Raw genomic sequence first — 23,693 nt, forward strand, 5'->3', positions numbered from 1 at the left:
AAAAGAATGACAAGAAGAACCAGGTAAATTCAATGCAACTATTATTTATTACAACCCCTTATAAAAATACATGGCAAATGTCTTACATATTGTGAAGTAACAGGTTTGGCAAGTTTTAACGAACTCTATCTGGAACAGTGGGAGTTGTATCACAGTTGAAATTCTGTAGCATCTTCCTGGTTTGGTTCTGTGTGTTGGGCAGCATCGGTTGTTGTGATCTGTCCGTCGCTGTAGAGGAAGTACAAGTTTACCAGGCCAGAGAGAGAGAGATCAGGAATGAAGACAGAAACAGGAGTGCCGCCACAAAGGAGATACATGGTTACCCAGCCTGAGGGAAATGCAGGAGAAGGAGATAGAGGGTGGGAGACAACACGATGGAGATAGTGGCAAAATGATGGGCGTATTTACTAGGGAGGGGATTAGAGCATAGATGAGGATGGTTGAGTAAGGGAAGAAAGAGATATAGATGGTGGCAAGGGCCAGGCCATACCCTTGAGGTTCAAACATCATAATATAAGGGACAGGATACTGCAAAGGCGGCGAGCTAGCAGAAACGTTAGGCTCTGTGTTCAAATTCCGCCGAGGTCGAATTTGCCTTACATCCTTTCGGGGTAGATTATATAAGTACCAGTTACGCACTGTCAGGGTGCTACCGGATAGCAATGATACAGAGGAACAGCACCATGAGGACAGGATTGGGGGAGTGAGAGGTAGGCATAGTGTATGGAAGGAATGTGAAGAAGAGATGTAGATTGGTTTGTTGGGGGTAGGGTGTGTAAAAAGTTTTCTTGTTACATGTGGGTGGAAGACATAGGTTGAGGGCAAGCCAGTAGCAATAATACAGTAAGACAGGAAATGGGGGTGGAACATACAGGTCAGGACTAGTGGAGAGCAATGCTACAGTGAGACAGGGCAGGACTGTATTTAAAATATCCGATCGTGGCCGTTTGCCAGCCTCGTCTGGCACCTGTGCAGGTGGCACGTAAAAAGCACCCACTACACTCACAGAGTGGTTGGCATTAGGAAGGGCATCCAGCTGTAGAAACACTGCCAGATCAGCCAACTTGGTGCATCTAGTGTCCACTCTTTAGAATTTAAACCAGCCATATCTGGCCCAAATATTCTACCTATTTTATGATCAAACTAGTCAGAGTCGGCTTCTTACACCTACCCTGCAATGTCATTGTGAAAATACACAATCATATTGTTACGAGGGGGGGGGATCCTCCGTCGAACGAAAGCTGTTACGGAATCCCTCACACAGGCCCGTTCGATCAGCGAATAATTGCCACGGAAACTCGGAGAGGAGAGAGAGATACAACAACAACAACAACAGCAGCAGCAGCACAGAGGCAATCGAGAGAGACACAATGAAGGCAAGGCAATTGGCTACGTTAACGTACTAGTTTATATGACTATTCAATTGTTACAGCATCAAATACATTTCAGATACACTTAAAAGAGGATATGCAAGTAACAACTCAATACATCATACAGGTATACCACAGATCAAAGCATTTAAACTGTCCAGTAACAACACATCTAGTTCAATGACAACAGCAATTCAAGAGTACACGTCTGGAGACAACAGTTCTATTTCAAATCACATTAAAGGCATATACAATGTTCATTACACAGTTCTCTCTTCAACAACTCTGTACACAATGTCTTTACACAGTTCACATCGTTCTTTTCACAGTCTCATTTCTTTTCAACATTTCAATACATCGATTCTTTTTCCTTCTTTTTCTTCACATATCAATACACAATTCACGTACCTTGGTTCCTACTAGAATAGCCAATGTCCCATATTGCACCTCATCTCTCTCAGTGCTGCTAACTCCAACTTGCCAAACTCTTGCCCCGAATCCCAAATCCTCGCTCCTAAATCCAACCGCTCGCTTTGACGACCAAATACCGACTGCCAAAACCTCTTGCTCTCTCACCACCCCCAATCTCCCTTAGCACTGCTAATATTCTCTCTATCGCCGCTTGGTCCTATCTGCCTGTCTTCATCGACGCTGTCACTGTCATTCTCTCATGACAGGCTCCTCAGATTCCTTACTCTGTCTTCCTCGGCCCTCACATTTCTCTGACCCTTTCTTGACCGGCAAAGAGTAGGGGTCCCTCCAAAAGCCATCAGTCTTCCGTAAACAAAGGACTATAATTTTGTACTGTAGACTTTCAGACTCCACTCCTAACAAAGTAGGTCAAGAAGTACTGCACCAGCCCAACCACAACAATATCATCAAAATTTGAAAGCTGTGGCTTAATGCAGGACAAATTGAAAATAATGTGAATAAATAACCCTCACATTCGATAGAATAATCTGCATGATAAAGGGGTCAGTCACCCCTTACAGATTATGATTTAGCACAAATATCAGTGGGATTGCTTCTTCCCCTGATGAACACGTTTGTGAGAAGTTAAGTTGCCATGTTGAGTGAATGACCTTCCAGAGATATCACAAGAATATGGTGTTTCTGCTGTATGAATACGTTTGTGTGCAGTCAAGCTACCTTTTTGAAAGAATGATTTACCACAAATGTCACAGTGAAATGGCTTCTCTCCTGTATGAATACTTTTGTGAGAAATGAAAGCACTTTGGTCAGAGAATGATTTACCACAAATATCACAGCGATATGGTGTCTCTCCAGTATGAATACGTTTATGAGTAGTTAGGCTGCCACTTTCAGAGAATGATTTACCACAGATATCACAAGAATATGGTCTCTGCCCTGTATGAATACGTTTGTGTGTAGTCAAGCTACCTTTTTGAAAGAATGATTTACCACAAATGTCGCAGTGAAATGGCTTCTCTCCTGTATGAACATGTTTGAACATGAGATTTTAAAACACTTTGGACAGAGAATGATGTGCCACAGACATCACAGTGATAGGGCTTCTCTCCTGTATGAATACGCTTATGTGTAGTTAGGTTACTACTGGCAGAGAAAGATTTGCCACAGATGTTGCACTGATATGGCTTCTCTCCTGTATGAATACGTTTGTGAGAAGTTAAATACCCACTTTGAGAGAATGATGTACCACAGACATCACAGTGATAGGGCTTCCCTCCTGTATGAATACGCTTATGTCTAGTTAGGTTCCTACTGAGAGAGAAAGATTTGCCACAGATGTCGCAGTGATACAGCTTCTCTCCTGTATGAATACGTTTGTGAGCATTTAAACTCCCACTTTGAGAAAATGATGTACCACAGATGTCACAAGAATATGGTGTTTCTCCTGTATGAATACGTCGGTGTTTAGTTAAGTTACTACCGGCAGAGAAAGATTTGCCACAAATGTTGCACTGATATGGCTTCTCTCCTGTATGGAAACGTTTGTGAGCAGTTAAGTTCCCACTTTGAGAGAATGATTTACCACAGATATCACAAGAATATGGTGTCTCTCCCGTATGAATATGTTTATGAGTATTTAAGTTCCTATTGGCAGAGAAAGATTTGCCACAGATGTCGCAGTGATATGGCTTCTCTCCTGTATGGAAACGTTTGTGAGCAGTCAAGTTATTCCTGTGATGGAATGATTTACCACAGATGTCACAGTGAAATGGTTTCTCTCCTGTATGAATACGTTTGTGAGAATTTAAATCACTTCGGTCAGAGAATGATTTACCACAGACATCACAACGATAAGGCTTCTCTCCAGTATGAATACGTTTGTGTGTAGTCAAGTGACCCTTTTGAGAGAATGATTTACCACAGATGTCACAGTGAAATGGTTTCTCCCCTGTATGTATACGCTTGTGCATATTCAAGTGGGCCTTTTGAGAGAATGATTTACCACAGATGTCACAATGAAATGGCTTCTCTACCGTATGAATACGTTTATGCTTATTCAAGTTAACCTTTTCAGAGAAGGACTTTTTACACACATCACAGTCATGTGACAATTTTTGTTTCCCTTTTTCTTCTGGAAAAGTCAGATCCTTTAGTTTCTCACTGTTTTCCATTATTTTTCTTTGAAAATCACAAAATATATATATATATATATATGTTTTCTTCTTTGTACTTCTATAGTCTTTTGTTTGCAAGTATTTCGACTGCTGTATTTCTGTCCAGTGTTACTTTTGTCCCAAAACTCGTTTGTAAATTTATCCAAGTTTAATTTGCAAAGAGACACATCTTGTAGACACTCCAGCCAGTGATGTCCAGAAGGTTTGCTAATAACACAATTCAGAGTAAATATATCAGAGGAATTCCACCACAGATTTATAGAAACAATCTTATATATCTGTTCTGTACAATATTTTCATTTTCGTCTTTAAAAAGCTGATAAATAATGAGAATGTATCTTCAGTTATGCCAATGTCATCTGATATTCTGAAATAATAAAGAAACAACAGTGTAAGATATAGAGGCTACTGAAAAAAATACAGATTCAACATTTCCATAAAGATAAACTCTAGAAGCAAACATTTACCTGAACAACAGAACTTTTTAATTTATTAAAATTTACATCAGAAAATCTTGTGTGAAGTTAACATATTTCTAAATTCCAGTTACACATTCGTACTGCACAACATTTATATATGTGTGTGTATATATATATATATATATATATATATATATATCACGTAAAAAGCACCATCCGATCGTGGCCGTTTGCCAGCCCCATCTGGCACGTAAAAAGCGCCCACTACACTCACGGAGAGGTTGGCGTTAGGAAGGGCATCCAGCCGTAGAAACTTTGCGAGATCAGACTGGGCCTGGTGCAGCCTTCTGGCTTCCCAGACCCCAGTTGAACCGTCCAACCCATGCTAGCATGGAAAACGGATGCTAAACGATGATGATGATGATGATATTGTGAAATTGATGAATAGGGGACTTATAGACCTCTTGTTTAAATGCCTACAAAAAGTACATCAGCTAAGCAAATGGCCTTCCCTAAATGCATTGAAACCATTATAACAGAATCACTGTTTCAGGAAATTATCGTCGTTCAAAGACAACAAAATAATAATAATAATAATAATTCGTTCGTTTATTGGCCACAAGGGCTAACAAAAATCAATTAAGACATAAAGGGACAAAACACAGGACGAAAGTTACAAAGGGTTTTGTCCGTAACTATGTAGAAAACGAAAATGAAAAAAAAACTGCGCTAACGACCCGGGGGTGGGGGACTTTCGGAAAATTTACAAGATCCGATTTTTCCGTCATAAGTTAGGGTAAAATGGATTGCGAGGATGATCCGGTTCTTGACTGAAGAAGGCTTCCAATGACCCGTCCGTGTTTTTTGTATCGTCTATTTGGATGTTTTGCGTTCTTGTCCCATTTTGTATTTTATATATATATATATATATATATATATATATATATATATATATATATATATATTATATATATATATATATATATATTTCTTTTGTTTTTTACGGAATCCCACTTTTTGGTTCTGGAGAATCCGATTCTGGAAAAACTTTTTTTGAAAAATCGCATTTTCAAAATTTCATTTACCACCAGCCTCTTCACTTTTCACTTGAAAAAAAAATATACATATTTTTGCCCTTAAAAACGATGGGAGAAACCTTTTCGGTAACAAAACATAAAATATTGTAAATATTTTCAATGGTAAAAGTGTGATTTAAGGGAGATTTGGCTGTTGTTTCTAGCACGTCCTAAGACAACCCTCCTCGTTTCACTTTCCCATCTTTGAAGTTTTTCTCTTCATAAACACATTTATGATTTTTTTTCAACCCTATTCTTCGCCCCTGGTTGCTTCTGTTTACGATTTAAGATATCGGTGAGTCTGAGGCCGTTTCTGGCATTTATCCACAGTAAAAACACAAGAAACGTGGGAAAATGATGGAAAGTGTAGAAGGTAGCCTCCATAGCTAGAAATAGCAGCCAATGTCGCACAAATCAAAGGACATCTGAGACAGGAAGTATTTAGAAATTAAATAGTTTAATACTTACGGAAATGGTTTTAAAAAGGATGGTGTTGTTGTTAGAAGTGCGTCAGGTGGTTGAGAAATGTATTATAAATGTGTTTGGGAGTGAATTGAGAGAAATTCCGACTGAAATCAAGTTTGTTAAAATGAATGAATGGAGGCGGAAATACGCTTAGTGCGCATGCGTATGAAATACTGGTTTTTCTTCTTTTTTTCTTTTGTTTTTTAAAGATTTTGGTAGAAATCCAGAAATTTGTGGGAGGGTCAAGTGTCAGTCGATTTCATGGACCCGAGTAGTCAACTGGTATTTATTTTATTGAACCCCAGCAGAAAAAAAGTGATAGGCAAAGTTTAATGGATCTTTTCTGTTTGAACGGCAGTTTTTATCATAATTTCTAGGTAACTAAAAAGTTTTAAACTTCGTATACTGGTAGAATGTGTTACATAAAACATCTTTTCCTGTTGGCTTCATTGAGAAAATTGTGTAGTTTGTGGATTGGAAGCACTCCGTCGGTTACGACGATGAGGGTTCCGGTTGATCCGAATCAACGGAACAGCCTGCTCGTGAAATTAACGTGTAAGTGGCTGAGCACTCCACAGACACGTGTACCCTTAACGTAGTTCTCGGGGATATTCAGCGTGACACAGAGAGTGACAAGGCCGGCCCCTTCGAAATACAGGTACAACAGAAACAGGAAGTAAGAGTGAGAGAAAGTTGTGGTGAAAGAGTACAGCAGGGATCACCACCATCCCCTGCCGGGGCCTCGTGGAGCTTTTTGGTGTTTTCGCTCAATAAACACTCACAACGCCCGGTCTGGGAATCGAAACCGCAATTCTACGACCGCGTGTCCGCTGCCCTAACCACGAAGAGATCTTGAAGAAACTGTTGATGATATTTTATATTGATTTTTTTACCCCCATTTATTCGATATTCATTAATTTCACATCATTTGCAATTTTTCTCTGATTCTCTTTCATTTGAATTCGATACTTAATAGCTTTTTGCATTTCTGATCTTTAAGATGTCGAAGGATAGATATTGATGTGTTTGAGTCTTTGTTTTCAAATGTAATTCTGGATAATTTGAAGAGACAATTTCACCTTTTCTTGCCTCTGCCAAATTTCTCTTTCTACACACTCAAAGAGAACAATGATAATTTCCTGAAAGAGTGATTCTGTTATAATGTTTTCAATGCATTCAGGGAAGGCCATTTGCTTGGCTGATAAACTTTTTGTAATCATTCGTGAAATCTCCTCATGGGGCAAAATGAGTAATGACTATTTCCAATAATTTTTTCTCTTTATGGAGTTTAAGAGAAGAAATTGTGAGCTGTTAGGTAACTAGTCACAGACATACATTTTCTACAATATCCTCTGGCCTTGTGAATGGATTTGGGAAATGGAAACTGAAGGAAGCCCAATATATATATATGTGTGTGTGGGTGGGTGTGTTGTCCTCCCACCCCTTCAACACTTGACAAACAGTGTTGGTGTGTTTATGTCCCCATAAACTTGTCGTTTGGCAAAAGTGGCTGATAGAATAAGTGCTAAGCTGAAAAATTAAGTCCTAGCATTGATTCTATTGACTGAAGCCTTTAAAGTTGGTGCTCCAGCATGACCACAGTCAAAACAACTGAAACCAGTAAAAAAGTGTGTGTGTGTGTATTTATGAATGTGGAGCTGGAGTTTAGAAATATGTTAGCTTCAAACAGGATTTTGTGATGTAAATATTAATAAATTAGAAAGTTCTATTGTTCAGTTAAATGTTTGTTTCTAGAGTTTATCATTATGGAAATGTTGAATCTGTATTTTTTTAAGTAGCCTCTATATCTTACACTGTTGTTTCTTTATTCTTTCAGAATATCAGATGACATTGGCATAACTGAAGATACATTCTCATTATTTATCAATTTTTTAAAGACCAAAATGGAAATATCGTACAGAACAGATATATAAGATTGTTTCTATAAATCTTTGGTGGAATTCCTCTGATATATTTACTCTGAAATGTGTTATTAGCAAACCTTCTGGACATCATTGGCTGGAGTGTCTACAAGATGAGCCTGTTTGCAGATTGAACGTGGATAAATTTAGTTGTTTTGTGACAAAGGTAACAGTGGCCAGAAATACAACAGTTGAAATATTTGTAAACAAAAGACTACAGAAGCAAAAAGAATAAAAAAGAAGGTATATTGTGAAGTTGAAGGAAAAATAATGGAAAAGAGTGAGAAAGTGAAGGAACATATTTTTCCAGAAGATAGCAAAAAGGAGAGACAAAAATTGTCACATGACTGTGATGTGTGTAAAAAGTCTTTCTCAAAAAAAGGTAACTTAAATAAGCACAAACGTATTCATACAGGAGAGAAGCCATTTCACTGTGAAATCTGTGGTAAATCATTCTCTCAAAAAATTACCTTGACTACCCACAAACGTATTCATACAGGAGAGAAGCCATATCATTGTAGTGTCTGTGGTACAAGATTCTCTCACCAAAGTGTTTTAAATAATCACCAGCATTGTCATACAGGAGAGAAGCCATTTCACTGTGAAATCTGTGGTAAATCATTCTCTCAAAGAAGTGCTTTAACTAATCACAAACGTATTCATACAGGAGAGACACCATATTCCTGTAATATCTGTGGTAAATTATTTTCTGCTAAAAGTGCTCTAACTTATCATAAACGTATTCATACAGGAGAGTCACCATATCATTGTGATATCTGTGGTAAATCATTCTCTCAAAGTTGCAGCTTAACTACTCACAAACGTTCCCATACAGGAGAGAAGCCATACCACTGTGATATCTGTGGTAAATCATTCTCTGTGAGTTGTAACTTAACTGGACACAGACGTATTCATACAGGAGAAACACCATATTCTTGTGATATCTGTGGTAAATTATTCTCTCAAAAACTTTATTTGACTTTACACAAACGTATTCATACAGGAGAGACACCATTTCACTGTGAAATCTGTGGTAAATCATTCTCTCAAAGTGGCCACCTAACTATTCATAAACGTATTCATACAGGAGAAACACCATATTCTTGTGAAATCTGTGGTAAATCATTCTCTCAAAGTGGCACCTTAGCTTCTCACAAACGTATCCATACAGGAGAGAAGCTATATCCTTGTGATATCTGTGGAAGGTCATTTACTCAACATGGCAACTTAACTTCTCACAAACGTGTTCATAAGGGGAAGAAGCAATCCCACTAATATTTGCGCTAAATCATAATCTCTAAGGGGTTACTGAAACCCTTTACCATGCAGGTTATTCTGTCAAATGTGATGTTTATTTATTCACATTATTTTCAATTTGCCATCCAAAGGTTTAGTAAAATTCTATGAATTAGAAAAAAGATATTTAATTTTAATTCTCAAATTTTTATCAATTTTTGCGTGATATTAAAGGGACTCTACTCATATATGAACTTAGGCGCACACACACACACACACACACAAGAGATAAAAGACAATACAAAGAGTTTTCAAATTGAGTAAACAGGAGTAGTTGTGTGGTAAGTAGCTTGCTTACCTTTTTCGGAGACAGACGTGTTTGTTTTTGGCGGAGAGTTCTTGCTGCTTGATGTCACGTCTTTCGTCGTGAAATATTGAACTTTGAGGCTCGACTACAGGTAGGCGTTTATCGTATTTTTTGAGGGCTTAGTGGAGTTTGTTGCCCTGTATTCAATATTTTTTGGTGAGTAATAGACTCCACTCTGCTCCAGACATTTGCCTGCCTGTGGCCGCCTATAAAGACTCACTTTGCAGTGAGAATTGTGTTTTCGAGGAGGCGTAGCCCCTCCGCAAAAATTATCTTCGTGTCTGTGGATTACCAAGGCAGGAAGGACTGTTTTTGCAAGGTGGACGTGAGTGTTTTGGCTCTGGCCAATTACAAGAAAAAAGAACAAAAACAGAGAAGGTTGTCGAGGCCAGTGATTTTGTTTTATCTGAGCTGGGTGTAATTTGTTATATTGTTATTTTTTGTTAACAAATTTCGCCTGCTCTCGGCGGCTGCTGTTTTGTGAATTTAGTGGGAATATTTTGGATTCATTAAAAAAAAAAAAAACAGTGGAGGGACGTATCCTCGCCCGAATGATTAGAACCTGTTACAGTTACCGTTGGCTGTAGCCAGTATTGTGTTTGGATTTCTTTTACCAATTACGGGTAAAGACGATTCATACCAAGGAACCTATGTACATTTGGCCAGGAGTACCTTTTCGGCCGAAAATTAATTTATTTCTTTGCCTGGATTTGAACTCTCTTCTTCAAAGCTTTCGTTTATTTAAAAAAATAAAAGAACTCTTTTTTGAACTGTTATTTTTTATTTTATTTCTTCCCTTCTTTTTTTGTGTCTTATTTTATTTTCTTACATTTTGAACTGTAATTGAACTTTGTATTGAAATGGCAAAGGAATTTCTTGTGTGGGACTTGACAGCTCCCAAAAAATGGTTAAAAGAGCTTGAAAGGAAGACGGTGGTGTTGAGGACTTACTCAAAGTCACTGACTGAAACAAGTAAAAGAGTAAAGAGTATATAATTGCCATTAGTGTTTTGATAAATAAAACAGAAGCCTGTGTATGAAACTGGTCTGTTTCCTACTTCAGTTATTTCATTTTTCTCTTATAAAATACACACATACAGGAGGGGTAAACTATACATATAATAATACTCTGAATGGGGCTCTCAAGAAAGAATAAAAGCAATTACCCAATTAATGACAGGTATTACTACGAGTAGTTTATAGACATATACACACACAAAGGAACCATCCAAACGTGGCTGCTGCCAGCGCAGCCCGTCTGTCCTCCGTGCTGGTGGCACGTAAAAAGCACCATCCAATTGTGGCCTGCCAGCCTCGTCTGGCCTCCGTGCCGGTGGCACGTAAAAGCACCCACTACACTAACGGATTGGTTGGCATTAGGAAGGGTATCCAGCCGTAGAAACTTTGTCAGATCAGACTGGGCCTGGTGCAGCCTTCTGGTTTCCCAGACCCCAGTTGAACCATCAGAAATTTTAATGAACTCTATCTGGAACAGTGGAAGTTGAAATTCTGTAGCATTGGTTGTGAGTCAACTGTGGCTGGTTCATCTTGATGTAGCTGTGTGTTGGTTATGCATTCACTGGTCTATTCTGTCTGCCTGGAGTTACCGAAACAAAAGAATGACAAGAAGAACCATGAAAATTCAATGCAACTGTTATTTATTGCAACCCCTTATAAAAATACACGGCAAATGTCTTACATATTGTGAAGTAACAGGTTTGGCAAGTTTTAACTAACTCTATCTGGAACAGGGGGAGTTGTATCACAGTTGAAATTCTGTAGCATGTTCATGGTTTGGTTCTGTGTTTTGGGCAGCATCTTTTGTTGTGATCTGTCTGTTGCTGTAGAGGAAGTACAAGTTTACCAGGCCAGAGAGAGAGAGATCAGGAAAGGGTGTGCCGCCACAAAGGAGATACATGGTTACCCAGCCTGAGGGAAATGCAGGAGAAGGAGATAGAGGGTGGGAGACAACACGATGGAGATACTGGCAAAATGATGGGCGTATTCAATAGGGAGGGGATCAGAATGTAAATGGGGATAGTTGAGTAAAGGAAGAGGGAGATATAGATGGTGGCAAGGGTTAGGCCATACTCTTGAGGTTCAAACGTCATAATATAAGGGACAGGATACTGCAAAGGCAACGAGCTGGCAGAAACGTTAGGCTCTGAGTTCAAATTCCGCTGAGGTCGACTTTGCCTTACATCATTTCGGGGTCGTTTAAATAAGTACCAGTTACACACTGGGGTCGATGTAATTGACTTAATCCGTTTGTTTGTCCGCTCTGTGTTTAGCCCCTTGTGGGTAGTAAAGAAATAGGTATTTCGTCTGCCGCGACGTTCTGAGTTCAAATTCCGCCGAGGTTGACTTTGCCTTTCATCCTTTCGGGGTCGATAAATTAAGTACAAGTTATGCACTGGGGTCGATGTAATCGACTTAATCCCTTTGACCGTCCTTGTTTGTCCTCTCTGTGTTTAGCTTCTTGTGGGTAGTAAAGGAATAGGGTACTGCAAAGGAAGCATGATTAGAGTGTAGGGGGTGTTGAGTGATGACAACCTGGGTATTATATAGAGTCAGGGGGCTACCAGATAGCAATGGTACAGAGGAACAGCACCATGAAGGAAGGATTGGGGGAGTGAGAGGTAGGCATAGTGTATGGAAGGAATGTGAAGAAGAGATGTAGATTGGTTTGTTGGGGGTAGGGTGTGTAAAAAGTTTTCTTGTTACATGTGGGTGGAAGACATAGGTTGAGGGCAAGCCAGTAGCAATAATACAGTAAGACAGGGAATGGGGGTGGAACATACAGGTCAGGACTAGCGGAGAGCAATGCTACAGTGAGACAGGGCAGGACTGTATTTAAAATATCCATCGTGGCCGTTTGCCAGCCTCGTCTGGCACCTGTGCAGGTGACACGTAAAAAGCACCCACTAAACTCATGGAGTGGTTGGCATTAGGAAGGGCAACCAGCTGTAGAAACACTGCCAGATCAGACAAGAGCCTGGTGCAGCCTACAGGCTTCCCAGACCCCAGTTGAACCATCCAACCCATGCTAGCATGGAAAACGGACGTTAAATGATGATGAAATATTTTCAATGGCAGTCAATAATGGCCCCTTATGGTTCTTGTGAGAAGTAAGAAGTGTTGGTACATCTAGTGTCCACTCTTTAGAATTTAAACCAGCCATATCTGGCCCTTACACCTACCCTACAATGTCATTGTGAAAATACACAATCATATCATCAAAATTTGAAAGCTGTGGGTTAATGCATGACAAATTGAAAATTATGTGAATAAATAACCCTCACATTCGACAGAATAATCTGCATGGTAAAGGGTTCAGTCACCCCTTACAGATTATGATTTAGCACAAATATCAGTGGGATTGCTTCTTCCCCTGATGAACACGTTTGTGAGAAGTTAAGTTGCCATGTTGAGTAAATGACCTTCCACAGATATCACAAGGATATGGTTTCTCTCCAGTATGAATACGTTTATGTGTAGTCAAGCTACCTTTTGAAAGAATGATTTACCACAAATGTCACAGTGAAATAGCTTCTCTCCTGTATGAATACGCTTATGTGTAGTCAGGTTCCTACTGAGAGAGAAAGATTTCCCACAGATGTCGCAGTGATGCAGCTTCTCTCCTGTATGAATACGTTTGTGAACAGTTAAGTACCCACTTTTAGAGTATGTTTTACCACAGATATCACAAGAATATGGTGTCTCTCCTGTATGAATATGTTTGTTTAGTTAGGTTACAACTGGCAGAGAAAGATTTACCACAGATATCACAAGAATATGGTGTCTCTCCTCTATGAATACGTTTATGAGTAGTTAGGTTCCTACTGGCAGAGAAAGATTTGTCACAGATGTTGCAGTGATATGGCTTCTCTCCTGTATGAATACGCTTGTGCATATTCAAGTGACCCTTTGAGAGAATGATTTACCACAGATATCACAATGAAATAGCTTCTCTACCGGCCCAATGCTCGCACTTTAACCAGAACTCTACACCCCTCATGTTTGGTTTTGAGGTGATGGTCTAATGCCGTTCTCGCCGCCAAAACGTGAGATGCAGATCCCAACCTCAACGCCTCCTCTAAGTTCTTAGCTAATTGCCCTTCTATTCTAGCCCTGTCTAATCTTAGTTGCTTACTAAACCTAATGGACTAGAATCGAATGGCTCTTTTCAGGGCGAACCACCACCGGTTATTAACCACGGCTCCGGTTAACGCCCTCTGTACTAACTCCTTAATCCGACTGTGGTATGCCTCACAAGTCAAAATAGACTTGTAGCCGGGTCCTATCTTTAGTGTGCTACCTATGTCCAGTCTACACTTGACCATTCTATGGTCAGTATAGGGCACCTGGACGAGCTGTGGACAACTAAAACTAGACTTATCTCTAGTTCTTATCACTATCCTGTCTAGATAAGACTTGAAGCTTCCGTCACCACTCATCCAGGTCTACTCTGGGACGTTCAGATGGTCAAGTCTGTAACGATCTGCCAGCTGAAACCGCTTAAGCAGATCCACGAGACGTGAGTTCACTTTCCTATAGATCGAGCCAACACTATCAATGTGTACGTCAACGATAGCATTAAAGTCCCCTAATACTACTAAAGTCTTCGACGTCACGATAAAATTCAGTTTGGAAGCCTCTAGCACAAGGTGCATAGAGTCCGATCAACCTGAAGGCCTTACTGCTGTATGTCACATCAAGGACGACCAGCCCACCTTCAGGGTCCACATAGACTGTGCTTGTCTGCAGAGCTAAGCCTTTACGGATCAGTACCACAACTTCCCCTCGCCCTCCGGTCTGGCCAGGAGACATGATTTTCTCGTAGCCATTCAGGAGAGGCGAGAAGGTTTGTAGACTGTCCAGCTTGGTCTCTGTAGAAACCATCACATGCATATCATGTGATCTGAGATCGTCGAGGAAAGACGCCTGCTTCCACTTTGAACTCAGACCACGCACATTAAACAACCAAGGTTAAGAGACGCCATTACAAAAAGTAAAAGCTCTACTTAGATTTCTTTGGAGATTTGGGGGCTGACCTCACCACACGTGGATCCGTCCCCTTCTTCTTGTCTCTCTTCACATAGTTTGGCAAGTCCACAATGTTCCTGTCCCTTAATTCTCGGTATAGGGATTCGTCTAACATTGCACATCTGTTCTTCCATTCTTGGAGTAGGGGGTACAATATAGTCTTTTTATGCTGTACAATGATGTCATTAGTGTACGTGTCCGTTGTATCATATTCTATTAAAATTAAATTTTGGTTTTCTTCCGGGACAGTAGGGCAGGGTTTCTTTTTCGTTGTCTGTGGTGTGTTTTTTCTGTTTTGTGTGCGGGATGTGGGTGGGGAAGGTCTACGAGAACGTTTTTTTCCCACTGGTGTAAATCCACCCTCTGAAACCTCCATGTTATTATCTGAGGGGTGGGTGACAATTTCTTCCGACACAGTGTTTTCTGTTGGTGCCGCATCTTCCAAGGGGGTTGGGTAATTTTATTTTTGTAGGGACTTGTGCGTGCCGGGGCTGGGTTTTTCTATACTTTGTTTGGAGACTAGCACCTCAACAACGGGGTTGGGAGTTTTTGTTTGTGGGGGTTGGTGTGTTTGCGGGGGCTGGGTTTTTTGGGGTTATTTGAGGGGCCTGGTGTTTGCGACTTTTTTTTTTCTTCACAATCAGCTCGAATGTGGCCCTTTTTTCCGCATTGGTAACAGGTTGGCTTACGGCCTTCCACCTGTATCCTAAGGGCCACATTCTCCCCAACGAGCACTCTCTCTGGTAGGACCTGAATGTCCTCCTATTTCCCTTGTATTAAAACAGAGATGTTCCGCCCTAACCAATTCTGTGGGACGGAACTAGTAGATTGTAGTATGTTTATACGGTCCATCCTATTAAACAGCAGGGCAGCCACCACTTCTTTACGGTCTATTGTAGGTGGGACTTTGTTGATTCTTACACGGGATGTTCTTCGTCCCATATAAGTTGGCAGAAGTACCACTTCTTTGGTCTTCAGGGGACACACGGAATGCCCGCGAGCCACCTCTTCCTCTGAGAATTGGACCTCAACAGAACTGTATGCCTGTCCCCTCGAGATATACACTATATCCGTCCATATCGGGGCCAGGTATTTTTCTATAGTTTCTTTTACGAAGTGTTTAAACCTTTTCTCTTGTCGGCAGAAGGTTTTATACACCACGGCCCTCTTCTCTGTTTCTAACACGGTGGAGGAGCGTGATATCACAACATCACCTCCCTCTTCCTTCATCCTTTTAAAATATCCCTGCAACATGTCTGCAGATATATCAATATTTTTGGTGCCACTGCGGCAACTGCTGAAAATTCTTTCACAGTGTAGGCGCAATTGCCAACATCAACATTGCTCTCTACAAGAGCAGATTTTTCATGTATTATTTCAACTGACATGGTTGAAGAGAAATTGGTTTCCCACAAGACTGGGAGACCTTTAGAAAGAATTTTCCTCTCACAGAGAACAAAAATAAATAATTTTTATATCCGCAGTCCAAAGTTCAAATCCCAACACCGCTGGGATTCGAAATTCATTTTTCACACAACAACGAAATCCCCAAAAGGGAAACCTATATTTTATTTTTCTCACAGCGACGACAACAGTTCAAATCTCGCCCGTGCTACGGGCGGATGCCACAATAGAGCCTACAATGGCTAAAATTTAATTTTTTTTTTTTCCTTCACAACAACAATTTGCTTATCCCAAAAATGGGAAGCCTATAATATTCTTTTCCCTCTTAATAAGGATAACAGTTCAAATGCCACCCCCGTGGGAGGTGGGGGCGACAATAAAGCATACAACGGCTTTAACAAGCTCAATATCAACAATATTAATAAATTCAATATTAATGACTTCAATGTTTCAATAATTACTTTTTCCCGTCACCGGGAACAAAGCACAAAAATTCACAAAGTTCACGAAAATATTTAACAATAAACGTTCAACAGCAGAAAAATTATCCACGTGCGATAACACGTGTGACTCACCGCCAAAAAAACACGTCCGACTTCGACTACTTACCACACAGCCACTCCTGCGCCTACATATATATATATATATATATATATGATGGGCTTCTTTCAGTTCCCGTCTACCAAATCCACTCACAAGGCTTTGGTCGGCCCGAGGCTATAGTAGAAGACACTTGCCTAAGATGCCACGCAGTGGGACTGAACCCGGAACCATGTGGTTGGTAAGCAAGTTACTTACCACATAGCCACTCCTGCACCTATATATATATATATATATATATATATATTTATATACATATATATATACGACAGGCTTCTTTTAGTTTCCGTCTACCAAATCCACTCACAAGGCTGTGGTCGGCTTGAGGCTATAGTAGAAGACAGTTGCCTAAGGTGCCTCGCAGTTGGAACGAACCCGGAACCATGTGGTTGGTAAGCAAGCTACATACCAATGTTATTTCCTGTTTACTCAATTTGAAAACTCTTTGTATTGTCTTTTATCTCTTGTGTCTGTGTGTGTGTGTGCGCCTAAGTTCATATATGAGTAGTGTCCCTTTAATATCACGCAAAAATTGATAAAAATTTGAGAATTAAAATTAAATATCTTTTTTCTAATTCATAGAATTTTACTAAACTTTTATCAATACATCCCTTTAACATAGCACATAGCCAGACTCAGCCTCTTGCACCTACCATACGATGCCATTCTGAAAATACACAACCACATCATCAAAACTTGAAAACTGTGAGTTAATGGATGACAAATTGAAAATAATGTGAGTAAATAAACATCACATTCGACAGAATAACCTGCATGGTAAAGGGTTTCAGTAACCCCTTAGAGATTATGATTTTGCGCAAATATTAGTGGGATTGCTTCTTCCCCTGATGAACATGTTTGTGAGAAGCTAAGTTGCCACTTTGAGAGAATGATTTACCACAGATTTCACAGTGAAATGGTGTCTCTCCTGTATGAATACGTTTGTGTAAAGTCAAATGAATTTTTTGAGAGAATGATTTACCACAGATATCACAAGAATATGGTGTTTCTCCTGTATGAATACGTCTGTGTCCAGTTAAGTTAGAACTCATGGTGAATGATTTACCACAGATATCACAGTGGTATGGCTTCTCTCCTGTATGGGAACGTTTGTGAGTAGTTAAGTTGCCACTTTGAGAGAATGATTTACCACAGATATCACAGTGAAATGGTGTCTCTCCTGTATGAATACTTTTGTGTAAAGTCAAATACTGTTTTTGAGAGAATGATTTACCACAGATATCACAAGAATATGGTGTTTCTCCTGTATGAATACGTCTGTGTCCAGTTAAGTTAGAACTCCCGGAGAATGATTTACCACAGATATCACAAGAATATGGTGTCTCTCCTGTATGAATACGTTTGTGTAAAGTCAAATACTTTTTTTGAGAGAATAATTTACCACAGATATCACAAGAATATGGTGTTTCTCCTGTATGAATACGTCTGTGTCCAGTTAAGTCAGAACTCCCGGAGAATGATTTACCACAGATATCACAGTGGTATGGCTTCTCTCCTGTATGGAAACGTTTGTGAGTAGTTAAGTTGCAACTTTGAGAGAATGATTTACCACAGATATCACAATGATATGGTGACTCTCCTGTATGAATACGTTTATGAGTAGTTAGGTTCCTTCTATCAGAGAAAGATTTGTTACAGATATTACAGGAATATGGCTTCTCTCCAGTATGAATACGTTCGTGATTAGTTAAAGCACTTCTTTGAGTGAATGATTTACCACAGATTTCACAGTGAAATGGCTTCTCTCCTGTATGAAAATGCTGGTGATAATTTAAAACACTTTGGTGAGAGAAACTTGTACCACAGACACTACAATGATATGGCTTCTCTCCTGTATGAATACGTTTGTGGGTAGTCAAGGTAATTTTTTGAGAGAATGATTTACCACAGATATCACAGTGGTATGGCTTCTCTCCTGTATGGGAACGTTTGTGAGCAGTTAAGTTGCAACTTTGAGAGAATGATTTACCACAGATATCACAATAATACGGTGTCTCTCCTGTATGAATACGTTTGTGCTTATTTAAGTTACCTTTTTTTGAGAAAGACTTTTTACACACATCACAGTCATGTGACAATTTTTGTCTCTCTTTTTTGCTAACTTCTGGTAAAATCTGTTCCTTCACTTTCTCACTCTTTTCCATTATTTTTCCTTCAACTTCACAATATACCTTCTTTTTTTATTCTTTTTGCTTCTATAGTCTTTTGTTTACAAATATTTCAACTGTTGTATTTCTGGCCACTGTTACCTTTGTCACAAAACAACTAAATTTATCCACGTTCAATCTGCAAACAGGCTCATCTTGTAGACACTCCAGCCAGTGATGTCCAGAAGGTTTGCTAATAACACAATTCAGAGTAAATATATCAGAGGAATTCCACCACAGATTCACAGAAACAATCTTATATATCTGTTCAGTAAAATATTTTCATTCTGGTCTTTAAAAGATGATAAATAATGAGAATGTATCTTCAGTTATGCCAATGTCATCTGATATTCTGAAATAATAAAGAAACAACAGTGTAAGATATAGAGGCTACTTAAAAAAATACAGATTCAACATTTCCATAAAGATAAACTCTAGAAACAAACATTTAACTGAGCAACAGAACTTTCTAATTTATTAATATTTACATCAGAAAATCTTGTGTGAAGTTAACATATTTCTAAATTCCAGTTACACATTCTTACAGCACAACATTCATATGGGTGTGCGTATATATATATATATATATATATATATATATATATATGAATACAAAATGGAATTAACGCAGGTTTCAACAAGTATTTTTACTTTCTACATATGTTTCGAAAATTCCACTGATACTATTCAAAAGAGAATAGTATGTTGAATCTGTATTATATGTAGAAAGTAAAAATACTTGTTTAAACCTGCGTTAACTCCATTTTTTATTCATATTATTCAAAATATTCAACGTAAACACAAAGTTTCAACCTTTATAAACAAGGAGTTACAACATCTTTACTTGTGAGATTTTTGCTGCCCTGGTAACTATTTATTTATTTTTCCGTGTTAATTGTTAACAAGGTAAAATACACTCATCTATTCTTATATATATATATATATATATATCACGTAAAAAGCACCATCCGATCTTGGCCGTTTGCCAGCCTCGTCTGGCACGTAAAAAGCACCCACTACACTCACGGAGTGGTTGGCATTAGGAAGGGCATCCAGCTGTAGAAACACTGCCAGATCTGACTGGCCTGGTGCAGCCTTCTGGCTTCCCAGGCCCCAGTTGTACCGTCCAACCCATGCTAGCATGGAAAACGGATGCTAAACGATGATGATGATGATGATATTGTGAAATTGATGAATAGGGGACTTATAGACCTCTTGTTTAAATGCCTACAAAAAGTACATCAGCTAAGCAAATGGCCTTCCCTAAATGCATTGAAACCATTATAACAGAATCACTGTTTCAGGAAATTATCGTCGTTCAAAGACAACAAAATAATAATAATAATTCGTTCGTTTATTGGCCACAAGGGCTAACAAAAATCAATTAAAACATAAAGGGACAAAACACAGGACGAAAGTTACAAAGGGTTTTGTCCGTAACTATGAAGAAAACGAATATGAAAAAAAAAAAATTGCGCTAACGACCCGGGGGGTGGGGGACTTTCGGAAAATTTACAAGATCCGATTTTTCCGTCATAAGTTAGGGTAAAATGGATTGCGAGGATGATCCGGTTCTTGACTGAAGAAGGCTTCCAATGACCCGTCCGTGTTTTTTGTTTCGTCTATTTGGATGTTTTGCGTTCTTGTCCCATTTTGTATTTCATATATATATATATATATATATATATATATATATATATATATATATATTGATAAAACGGTAAGATAACAAAAGAAAGAAAGAGACCTCAATATTATGTAAATAGAGGAAATTTATCTATACAATATGTTACATTACTCGGTAGTCAAGATAAAACTCTGAGTTTCAGATGCCGAAGTGGAAATCCACAACACCATCTCTTCGGTTATCTGGCTATTTGAAAACGTTATGAAAAAATACCGTTAAAAATGAAGGGAAATTACTCTGTTATAACTCTGCTTTGCTTGCGTACTTATACATCGCTCGCATTTTTCGTCATAAAAATTATATAAAAATACATAAAAATATATAAAAATATATAAATTCTTCTTGGGACATAACACAGAAAGCATGTTCTATCCGTTTTCTTTAGGGGACCAAAAACGTAACAGAAATTTAGTCACATGTGGGCATGATCCGAAAAGCTCTGTCCTTGTATTTAGACATGTGGTAGGGTCTAAGCTGCTTTTCCAGATAAGCCATCTCTCCATGTCGCATAAACCGCACCTTCCGCTGCCGTTAGTATAGGGCTTACATCTGGCCAAAATCTTCCATTGTATGTTATAATCGACACCTTTATCTCTTAAAGACCAAATATGATTGGATAATTGTGTCGCTTTTCTTTTGTTCCAGTGCCTAAAGCTCAAAGTGTGGTTATTGAACCTGGCTTTGAAATTACCCTCTGTAAGGCCCACGTATTTCTTCGTCGAAACGGTGTCTTTAGTGGTTATAGAGTTTACGGTAGCTTCATATATGATGGTCTTGGACATGCAAGCTCCATTTAGCGGGCACAATTCTTTATTCCTGTATGAACAGCTGTTTTCTTCTTGTGGTTTTTGTATGTTATGATTGATTATGTTTTTAAAATTGGTAGTTGAACTAAAACTAATTTTTAAATTGTGTCTATTGAAGAGTTTCCTATAAGCATGGTTAACTGGAAAATGTCTATCTATCAGTGCTAGGAAATATTTACCTATATTGAAGGCCACCTCGGGTGAGTAAGGGGGCGTAAACCAGATGACCTTCCTATTTCTATTATTCCTTTTCCTTACTGTTGGGCTAGTGATAGGTGTATATTTTATTTTTCGCTAAAACCACTATCTTTAAAGCTTTATTATAAATTGGGGCAACGCTATTGAAGATGTCCTCATTAGATGAGAGGCTAGAAATCCTCTTACTAATATTTTTAACTAAATTTTTGAATACTATAGGGGGATGGCATGAACCTACATTAATATAACTTAGTCTATCATTGGGCTTCCTATAAGGCTTATAAATATTATTATTAAGATCTAAGGAAACGTCTAAGAAATTGACAACCGTCAGGTTAGTGTCTATAGTTATACTAAGTCCAAAGTGGAAGATTTTGGCCAGATGTAAGCCCTATACTAACGGCAGCGGAAGGTGCGGTTTATGCGACACAGAGAGATGGCTTATCTGGAAAAGCAGCTTAGACCCTACCACATGTCTAAATACAAGGACAGAGCTTTTCGGATCATGCCCACATGTGACTAAATTTCTGTTACGTTTTTGGTCCCCTAAAGAAAACGGATAGAACATGCTTTCTGTGTTATGTCCCAAGAAGAATTTATATATTTTATATATTTTTTTATATAATTTTTATGACGAAAAATGCGAGCGATGTATAAGTACGCAAGCAAAGCAGAGTTATAACAGAGTAATTTCCCTTCATTTTTAACGGTACTTTTTCATAACGTTTTCAAATAGCCAGATAACCGAAGAGATGGTGTTGTGGATTTCCACTTCGGCATCTGAAACTCAGAGTTTTATCTTGACTACCGAGTAATGTAACATATTGTATATATATATATATATATATATATATATATATATATATATATATATATATATATATATATATATATATATATATATTATATATATATATATATTATATATATATATATATATATATATATATATATAATATATATATATATATATATATATATATTATATATATATATATATATATATATATATATATATATATTAATATATTATTATATTATATATATATATATATATATTATATATATTATTATATATATATATATATATTATATATATATATATATAATGAAGGGTGAAATTAATTAATTTGGAAAAATTATCAATTACACCAAGTAGTCTTCGGCATGTAAAAGCCTCATTTACTGAGATCTCCCTTTTTAGTAGAAGAAATAGCTATAACCCTTTGACTGCTATTTCTAAATTCGGTATGTGGTAAGGCAACTCGTTGCTAAACCCTTATTGCTTAGTATTACTTAAATATATATATATATATATATTTCTGTTTTTTTTTACGGAATCCCACTTTTTGGTTATGGAGGATCCGATTCTGGAAAAAAGTTTTTTGAAAAATCGCATTTTCAAAATTTCATTTACCACCAGCCTCTTCATTTTTCACTTGAAAAAAAACCAAACATATTTTTGCCCTTAAAAACGATGGGAGAAACCTTTTCGGTAACAAAAAAATAAAATATTGTAAATATTTTCAAAGGAAAAAGTGTGATTTAAGGGAGATTTGGCTGTTGTTTCTAGCACATCCTAAGACAACCCTCCTCGTTTCACTTTCCCATCTTTTGAAGTTTTTCTCTTCATAAACACATTTATGATTTTTTTTTCAACCCTATTCTTCGCCCCTGGTTGCTTCTGTTTACGATTTAAAATATCGGTGAGTCTGAGGCCGTTTCTGGCATTTATCCACAGTGAAAACACAAGAAACGTGGGAAAATGATGGAAAGTGTAGAAGGTAGCCTCCATAGCTAGAAATAGCAGCCAAATGTCGCACAAATCAAAGGACATCTGAGACACGAAGTATTTAGAAATTAAATAGTTTAATACTTACGGAAATGGTTTTAAAAAGGATGGTGTTGTTGTTAGAAGTGCGTCAGGTGGTTGAGAAATGTATTATAAATGTGTTTGGGAGTGAATTGAGAGAAATTCCGACTGAAATCAAGTTTGTTAAAATGAATGAATGGAGGCGGAAATACGCTTAGTGCGCATGCGTATGAAAAACTGGTTTTTCTTCTTTTTTTCTTTTGTTTTTTAAAGATTTTGGTAGAAAACCAGAAATTTCGGGGAGGGTCAAGTGTCAGTCGATTTCATGGACCCGAGTAGTCAACTGGTATTTATTTTATTGAACCCTAGCAGAAAAAGGTGAAAGGCAAAGTTTATGGATCTTTTCTGTTTGAACGGCAGTTTTTAACATAATTTCTAGGTAACTAAAAAGTTTTAAACTTCGTATACTGGTAGAATGTGTTACATAAAACATCTTTTCCTCTTGGCTTTA

At 38.2% G+C, this 23,693-nt stretch overlaps 2 protein-coding genes and 1 long non-coding RNA gene across 5 annotated transcripts in view; 1 reads left to right on the forward strand and 2 right to left on the reverse strand.

The window, feature by feature from the left end:
- Window positions 1–23,693, forward strand: part of LOC115226312 (zinc finger protein 43-like) — a 49,351-nt gene that overhangs the window by 5,229 nt on the left and 20,429 nt on the right. The window contains exon 3 of the mRNA XM_036515264.1: window positions 8,102–8,993. Within this exon, the coding sequence (XP_036371157.1) occupies window positions 8,129–8,993 (865 nt within the window). The 5' untranslated portion in view covers window positions 8,102–8,128. The remainder of the gene's footprint in view (window positions 1–8,101; window positions 8,994–23,693) is intronic.
- LOC118768564 overlaps window positions 29–23,693 on the reverse strand; it is a 36,619-nt gene continuing 12,954 nt past the window's right edge. For both annotated transcript variants that reach the window (XR_005004374.1, XR_005004373.1), the window contains one exon: window positions 29–1,167. This is a non-coding gene — a long non-coding RNA (uncharacterized LOC118768564). The remainder of the gene's footprint in view (window positions 1,168–23,693) is intronic.
- On the reverse strand, window positions 1,574–23,378 carry LOC118768542 (zinc finger protein OZF-like). 2 transcript variants are annotated; one of them, XM_036515263.1, is made up of 4 exons: window positions 23,250–23,378; window positions 18,214–19,030; window positions 17,367–17,877; window positions 1,574–2,666 (listed from the first exon to the last, which is right to left on the reverse strand). In XM_036515263.1, exons 2-4 carry the CDS (start codon window positions 18,673–18,675, stop codon window positions 2,383–2,385), a joined length of 1,257 nt encoding a protein of 418 aa, XP_036371156.1. In that variant the 5' UTR covers window positions 18,676–19,030; window positions 23,250–23,378; the 3' UTR covers window positions 1,574–2,382. The 2 variants fall into 2 exon arrangements, with proteins under 2 accessions (XP_036371156.1, XP_036371155.1); XM_036515262.1 differs by having other exon boundaries at window positions 1,575–2,666; window positions 17,367–17,828; window positions 17,997–19,030.

This window comes from Octopus sinensis, linkage group LG30, assembly GCF_006345805.1.
Source record: "Octopus sinensis linkage group LG30, ASM634580v1, whole genome shotgun sequence".
NCBI classification, from domain to species: Eukaryota; Metazoa; Mollusca; class Cephalopoda; order Octopoda; family Octopodidae; genus Octopus; species Octopus sinensis.